This window comes from Capsicum annuum, chromosome 5 (assembly GCF_002878395.1).
Source record: "Capsicum annuum cultivar UCD-10X-F1 chromosome 5, UCD10Xv1.1, whole genome shotgun sequence".
Lineage (NCBI taxonomy): Eukaryota > Viridiplantae > Streptophyta > Magnoliopsida > Solanales > Solanaceae > Capsicum > Capsicum annuum.
In genome coordinates, this window is record NC_061115.1 from 159446941 (window position 1) to 159455513 (window position 8573).

The following is an 8573-nucleotide window of genomic DNA, read 5'->3' on the forward strand; positions in this document are numbered from 1 at the left end:
TGGATATTGTTACTTGACAAACATCCATATGAAAATCCCTAAAGGATTCAAAATGCTTGAAGCAGATAAAGTTTCTGAAAAACTTTTTATTATCTTCATAAGATATAATTTGATGATTTAAGTATCATTGAAACTCATGGTGAGTTTTCAAAAGCAATAGAATATTTGCTTAAATGAGAAACATGCAAAAATTGAATAAGGATCTATTTCGACCTCAAGAAAAGAATGAAGAACTCCTTGGTTATGAAGTACCATATCTAAGTGCAATTGATGCGCTAATGTATCTCGCAAATATTACAAGGCCTGATATAGCCTTTTGTTTTAGTTAATTTGGTAGCAAGTTTGCAGTCCTGATCTTATTGGTCATGCTGATTTTGGATACTTATCTAACCTACATAAAGCTCGGTCTCAAATAGGCTATGTGTTCATATGTGGTGGTACTACAATTTCTTAGAGATATACAAAGCAGTCTATCGTAGCCACTTCATCAAATCATGCTGAGATAATAGCTATTCATGAAGCAAGCCGAGAAAATGTATGGTTGAGGTCTATGATACATATCATTCGAGAAAAATGTGGTGTGAAATATGACAATAATCTACCCATAATTTTATACGGAGATAATACATCATGCATAGCACATCTTAATGGAGGATTCATAAAAGGAGATAGAACGAAGCATACTTCATCAAAGCTTTTCTACATACATGAGCTACAAAAGAACGGTGATATCAACGTGCAACAGATTCGTTCAAGTAAAAATGTGGCTGATTTATTCTCCAAGTCTTCTCCAATTACAACTTTTAAGAAGATAGTGCACAAGATCAGGATGCAAAGGTTAAAGGATGTTCTCATTAGGGAGTTAATACGCGCTGTACTCTTTTTCCCTTACGAGGTTTTGTCCCACAGGGTTTTCCTTGTAAAGTTTTTAATGAGGCAGCCGATATGCGTATTGTTAGAAATGTATACTCTTTTTCCTTCACTAGATTTTTTTTCCTGCTGGATTTTTTCTAGTAAGGTTTTAACGAGACACATTATCTATCTAGACATTCAAGGAGGAGTGTTATAAATGTATTTACATTATAGTGAATGTATATCAAGATCTAATAAGATCTAGTTGATATCTATCAGGATTTGATGTATTTGTCTTTTAGTGTGAAACTAGGGGCAAATTCTCCCTCGAAGAAATAAGAATCACTTTCTATATTCTCCCTACTTTTTTTCTTTATTCTTTATTAGTTTATAATATAAGGGATATTTTTGAGCTATTTCAGATACTTCAAACATATTTTTGAGTATTTTCAGTAAAAAAATATGACCAAATACAATTTTAAGCTTCAACTCAAAAAAGAAAATAAAAACTTGTAGGTTTTCCTGACCAAACGCCTAGTAATTTTTGTCATTTTGTTACATAAAACCCTAAACCCAAGCCAAATTGAGTACAGCAGAACAAAGGCAATGAGCAGGAGGAGTGGACGGACACTTATATGAAATTTGGGAGAAGAGAAAATTACCTAAAATCCCTAAATATAAAACCCTAAATCCCAACCTAAAACCTTTCATCTGCCATTGCTTTTCCAATAGAGCAGAAGAAGAAACGTACTCGGCAGCAAGAGGACATGGCAACGACACAGAAGAAAAAAAGAAAAGAAGTTGCTGTATTTGGCAATTACAGAAACTACTACGGCTATAGAGTATGCCTTTTTCTTCTTGCTTTTTTTTCTGTTTTCGCATACCGCTTCTTACTAATTGTTGGATTTGTGTGCACTAATTGATCAGTTTTGCGTCTAATTTAAGGAAATTAATTATCTTGCGTAAGGCTAAATGGGTACACAGGCGTTATTTGATGTGGTTAGAGTTACCCGGTATTTGATGAGCATGATAAGCAGACATATCCTTTATAGGGATTATCCCACGCTTAAGCTAGGGATTACCACCTTATCCTATTGAACTTGGGATTATTTCATCCCATCTCTCAGGTGGGATAATTTAGTGCAGGGATTCCCAGGACAATTTAGTTCGTGTACCAAACTATACGGTGGATGGCTGGGGGCATAGTCACCCGGTAACCTCAGAAAAATGTGCGTGTATATGTGTGTATATGTTTATATATGTCTAAGCTAAAGTGGTTCCAATGGTTGATTTTGGGGTGCACGGGTGGACATTTAGTCGAATCACTAGTTCAATACGCTCTTTAGTATTTTTCCAAGTTTTAGCTAGCGTTTGGCCATAGATTTCCAAATATTTTTGTCAAGTCATTTCTGGGTGAAGTTTCACCATGTGTTTGACAATAGTATTTGGGAAACATATTTTACCTTTAGAAGTTCCCAAAAAATGGAATTTGACCCAAATACTAGTTTTTTCTAGTATTTGGTAGTTTGGATTGTTTGCCAAACAATGGAAAATTGTATGGCTAAATACTATTTGCCAAGTTTTTTCCCAAAAACTACCCGAAAAATCTATGGCCAAATGGGTCCTTAATATTTTAGCATTTTAGTAGACATTTATTGTTGGGTTGCTTTTTTCTTTAGTTTTCGGAGCATTTCATCCTAAACTTTGTAGTAAGTAATTGACATGTGTATGTTATTTGAAGAAAAAAATAACATGTCTATTTAAAAGATAATGGCCGGCACCTTCAGTTCCTGGGTTCGCTTGTGCGGGGTTGGAATAGTTAAGGTGGGTATAACTATTATGCAATGGCTGATGTGTTTATGGCTCATAACTATTAAGGCAGGGAGAATGCAATCGTGATATTGTGTAGCAAAGATTAAAGTATACAGAATTCAAGGTAGTAATTCTTGTGGCTGAATGAAGGGATTGCAATAAACAATAAGGAGCTTAATTCTAAAGAGAATATGATTCTTATTCGAAGAGAAGTGTTATTTTTTCACATCTTTTACTAGCTGATCCTCTCTTCACTGAAAAGGTTGATGTTTTCCCGAAGTATCTAGCATCAATGTAGAATGAGAAGGTTAAAGTCTAGGGGAAAAACTACTTTCCGAAGAGAATAAAATGGAACATTTCAGTGGTCGATGTATGTTCATTGATGCTCTTCCATGCGACACAGCTTCACGGATAAAAAAAATTAAATATACATATAAACAATTGTCAAAACAAATATCGATAACCAAATGAGACCACTTGACAAAATGCATTGTGTGGTTTGGTGGTCTGTACTGCTGCTTTGCGTGGCTGAGTTCAGCAGTTTGATTCGCACTGTGTTTGCCTTTTACACTACTCTTTTAAGCTTTCGTAAAAAGACAGATTAAAATGGGTTGAACTAGTACAACAGTGATTATTTTGTGTTAAAATGCTCTCATAAATTTGACCAACTTGTGGGATTTCTGATTACATTAGGTTTGTTGTTGTTGATAATGCTCTCATAAACAATTAACTTAAACCCAAAATTTTGGAAAACATTAGTCCCCCCTCTTCAAAAAAAAAAAAAAGTAAATAAAAACATTACTCCTTTTTGGCAGGTTAACTTCATGAGTTCAATGGATTCAAAATCTAATGTTTGTTGAATTTGTTATGTTATACACACACACACACACATATGTCTAGTGTCAAAAAGACCACGTTCGTATGAACCCATAGCACTAAGCTATATCCACCGTTGGTTATATTGATCTGTTAATTGCTTCTTTGATTGTCAACACTGCTTTCAAAAATTTCTGCATATGCCACAGCTAAATACCAAAATGATGCCTGTGAATCAAGCCAAAATCAAGACAAATTTGCTATCTTTTCTTAATTTAGCTTACATTATTGTTTTGCTTTTTGTTATTATTATTACGTAGGTGCAGGGGTAGGGCATAGAGGATAGGGGAAAGGATGCTATCTATGACATTAAACCCTCCAACTACAAGGTGGAAGGTGAGTGTGCTACCGAGTGAACTGACCCTCCCGGGAAGTTTGCAATGCTCTGTGTTGGGTGTTTTACTGCACTCTAAATCCTTGTACTGGGAGATTTAGCTGATTTTTAGACACCAAATCACTCTTCAGTGTCTTATCAATAATATTGTTGTATAATATTTGTGGTCTTTTTGATCTAATTATTCCGCTGCTCGAGATATGCATTTGCATTACCTTTAGTTAGCATATCCATCTCCTCCATCCACCGCTATATTTTAAAAGCAAACATCAGCAGTCTAAACAGTAACTCAGTTTATTTAAACAGAAGTAATGAATCAATTTTCTCCCACACCTATTAAATTTGTTTTGGTGGCAGGAGATTGAAGTCTTATCTATTTTATGCTCACTCCCTGCTATTACTGTATGGAGTAACATCTGTAAGGCTTGTATGGGTGTATTAACAGACACGATGTTATCTCCGGAAAAATTTAGGTTTCTATTACCTCCAGTGTTTACGAGAAAATCTTACTGCTCCTAAGTTGAAACACTCTGGGGCAGGAGCCGCTGAGAATTTGTTTATGTTTTGTTCCCTTTTAGTCGGAGTCTCACTGTTTGGTAGCTCTCGTGCACAGATAGGTCAGGATATGGAGGAAGATCCGAGATTAAAAGCTATGAAGAAGGAGTGGTTTGAAGGCAAGGATTGTCTTGACATTGGCTGTAACAGTGGAGTGATCACAATCGCTATCGGTACAACATTTTTTTTTAAATTGGTAGCTGATTAATTTTGATATCTGTTTGGAAATGGGATTCTGAGTTAGGATTTTCACCTTACTTTTACTCGCATGTAGGACTTTTGCTAGATAATCCCTGAAACATTGTCCGCCAATAGATATTAGGCATTTCCCTTTTCTTATCTGCTGTTAATATGAGGTACTTTTTTGTTTAATTACAGCGCAAAAGTTTAACTGCCGAAGTATCCTCGGAGTCGATATTGATGAAGGTAAATATTTGAACTTTTCATTTGTCTCTATATGTTTTTCACATTAGTTAAATCTCCCATGAAGAAATGAGGAACTGATTAAGATGCTAGAATTTTTCATGCAACGTATGATCTGCATAAATTACTTTCATGGACAAGTCATAATTAAAAAGAATGATTGAAAAGGAATTGCTATTTGGTTTTGAAGATTGTGCAGTTTGTTGATTTTTTCTGTCCAATTTGGCTGGATCAAACAATTGTTTTATCCATCATAATAATGTATGGTGGGATTATTCATGTCATACTGTCGGTTATTGCATAAACCTGGTCTCTTGATCTCTTTTGCGACTTATTGCTGTAGTTGCCAATTTTGTTATCCAAGTAGTCAACTTAAGTAGTGCGTGATCCGATGGATCTAGCCTTTGACTTAGAGCTGCTAGAATAATATAGGTTATAACTTTGATTATATCTGTTCACCTCTTCCAGCAAGAATCCAGGACGCCTATTGGACTCTCAGGAAAACAGTGAGGAGCTCTAAAACTGTTCCCACAGGGGTTGCCAAGTCGACTGAATCAAAGAATGTAACTGGTGCCGGAAACCATGTGGCTGAGTCGCCTACGGAGAGGGCAACCACTGATTGTACAGAATCTCATCACGTGCAAGAGGCAAATTTGTTTGACATAGTCTCTTTCACGAAGGGAAATTTTGTTCAAAATTGGCATGCAGGGGAAAATACATCTTATGATACAATTATTTGGTAAGTGCTCTTTTACTTTAGCGTCGTCTTCTTTGTATGGTTCTAGATTTATGAAGAAATGCTTCTAGTCATTGCTATCCTCTTCTAAAATGGTAGGAAAGATATGATATGCTTGGAACTTGTGATTCCTTTTCAAATCATGCAAATATAGTAAAGGTTCATCCCTTTCGGTGGTATAGGCAAGTCATGTGATTAGAAAAGATAATACAAGAAAGGTGCAGGCCTGCAGGGCCTTCAATCTTTGGCTTTTTCCTAAGATTGAGCACTTAAATTAACCCCGAGGTTACTTTCAGAGGAGATTAGACCCTATGGTTCTCGGACTCTTCAAAAATGTCAGCGGGTGCGTGTCGGATTCGCCAAAGCTAGTGTATTTTTGGAGAATCCGACACGGGTACGGCATCGAAAGTGAAGAGTCCTTGCAACTTAGATTAGATCTGGTTTTCTGCTTATCTATAACAGAAAAGTCATATCCTCTGAAGCATTAGTATAAAGTATGTTTTCTCTTGTGAATTTTATAGTATTAGGTTCTAGAAGATTTTCTTTTAATTCCATGTCTGTGTGCATGATCAATCGTATTTCTTTTAATGCAGTTTAAGCGTGTCAAAGTGGGTGCAATTGAACTGGGGTGATGAGGGACTAATAACATTATTTTCGAAAGTATGGAGGCTTCTTTCACCGGTAATATTTGGGGAAGCATCTTCTTGTAAACATGAAAAAAATCATGAAAATGGGTTCTGAAAATCATTTGCTGAATAACATTTGACTGTTCTTTTTTTTTTTTTAAACAGGGTGGTGTCTTTATTTTGGAGCCTCAGCCTTGGAGTTCATACTACAGTAATCGTCTTGTATCTGAGGTTACTCCCTTTCATATTGTTGCTAGCTTCAGATTCATCCTTTTTTATAATAATTTGTACAGCCAATACCTTATTTTGGGATCTTTTCCTTGGTGCCCAAAAAGTGGTCAAATTTTCCTTTGAAGCATGTTTAATGTCTTCCTCGGTATGCAGACAACAAGAATTAATTATCAAGAAATTAAGATCCGTCCTCAAGATTTTCAAGATATACTTTTGGACAAGGTACGTTGCAGAAGATCTTTTGTTTTTTAAACTTGGAAGATAAATTTTTGTGAGATGGGTAGGTTTGACTGATGCATCAATCTCTGTATGCAGATTGGATTTAGAATGGTAGAGGACATAACATCTAGCGCATCTGGTTGCAAAGCTGGGTTTAATAGACCTATTTTTGCATTCTGGAAGTGATGCATTAAGGTTATGAAATTGCTTTGTCTGATGTGTTGTATATATATGGGAGTTGTATCGACGACAACATACTCGGTGTAATTCCACAATTGGGGTCTAGAGAGGGTAGGATGTATGCAGACCTTACCCATACCTTTGTGAGGTAGAGAGATCCTTTCCGATAGTCCCTCGGCTCAAAAGAAATATTATCAAAGTAGGATATCGAGCTGTTGAATTTATTCCCAAATCTTTCTCAAGTATTGAGGCTGGTGATTTGATTCATCTTACTTGTAACTGAATGTATATTTTGCCTAACTGTTGATTGAATGCATTGGTAGTTTAGTCAGAATTGTGAAACATCTGGCCATCAAATACAGTTAGTAGTAGTTTTTTTTTTTTTTTTTTTTAAAAAAAAACAAAAATACCAACCTTTTTGGAAGTAATTACACTTTCTCTCATTTTTTAAATTACTTTACTCTCTCCCTATTAATATACATAACATAGCCGATATATACATAGCATTCATTCTGTGGATATGTTGTGATTTTTGTAATATGTTTAGGGAGTTGGAATTTTTTGTAATATTGGAAACATAAGTTGTGTATTTGTATAAGTTGTGTATTTGTGTAATTTTTAGTTTTTTTTTTGGTGAAGCAGTTAGTAGTAGCTACTTTTGAATGGTCTAAGTACTTATTGTCAGAAAATGAATCTTCTAAGTATATAAAAGGCTTGAAGTCATTAAAGTTCTTTGAAAAATTCACATGAAAATGAATCTTCTAAGTATATAAAAGGCTTTAAGTCATTAAAGTTCTTTGAAAAATTCACATGAACACTTCAACTAAACCTTGTTCCTTTTGTACACCTTGCCGCTGCACATTTAAGTCGTTTAATCTCTTTTTGCCCATGTATGTAGTACATTGATTGTCGTTCACATCTTAGTAGGCGCGTGAATCAGCATTTCAATATCATTTTCAATTTTTTTTCCCAAGTTTTTTTTTTTTTCTTTCTTATTATTTCTCTTTTCGAAAACATATTTTCCCTTGTTTTAACGCTGCCAGTTCCTGCCACCAGTCCTCCTCCACAAGTCTACCACTCCACCACCAAATGTCTACATCTACATTAAACTAACTTTGTTTTCCTTGTGTTGCTGCGGCTGCTCCTTATTTCCGATTACCTTTGATTCCTTCTGTTATTTTTTTCCCTCAAGGTATGATTTATTATGTTCACTAAAGATGCTAGTTACTTTGACATGTCCAGAAGAACATCTTCCATTTTTTTTCTTCAAGCTGTTGAATATTTTTATTTGTTTCTTTTCATTCTACATAATTTTTCATTCTTTAATATAGAAGATTGGTCATCGGAGAAAAATTGATGAAAAAGAAAATTAATTGAGGAGAATAAGAAAGAAAAGATATGATAATCCAAAAATTTGACTGACAGGAGGGTGGGGAAAGAGAAGAAACAGGAAAGGTTGGGGGTAGGGATGATAAATAGATTTTTGTTTTTGCTGTTATAAAATATATTATTTATGTGATCTTCACTTAATGTAATGCCTCCATCTTTCCATTACTGTTCGCCATTATGTTTCACCTCCTTCGTGATCTCAAATCCTAAATGTTATGTATTCCACTTCTCTATAATCTTAGTCTTTCATGTCATGTTTATGAAAATCTTTAATATGCCTCTATAATATTATAAATAGAAGCATAAGGTTGTATAATACTATAATATTATAAATAGAAGC

General features: G+C 34.9%; 1 protein-coding gene across 1 annotated transcript; it reads left to right on the forward strand.

Annotated features, from left to right (window-relative positions):
• Nucleotides 1–1553: 1553 nt before the first annotated feature.
• On the forward strand, nt 1554–7175 carry LOC107871778 (probable RNA methyltransferase At5g51130; the record flags this gene model as incomplete). Its single annotated transcript, XM_016718662.2, has 8 exons — nt 1554–1694; nt 4488–4602; nt 4808–4855; nt 5321–5591; nt 6182–6269; nt 6380–6445; nt 6599–6667; nt 6761–7175. Coding segments are annotated over 8 exons (888 nt in total), but the record flags the coding sequence as incomplete, so codon positions are not given.
• Between the last annotated feature and the right edge of the window lie 1398 nt (nt 7176–8573).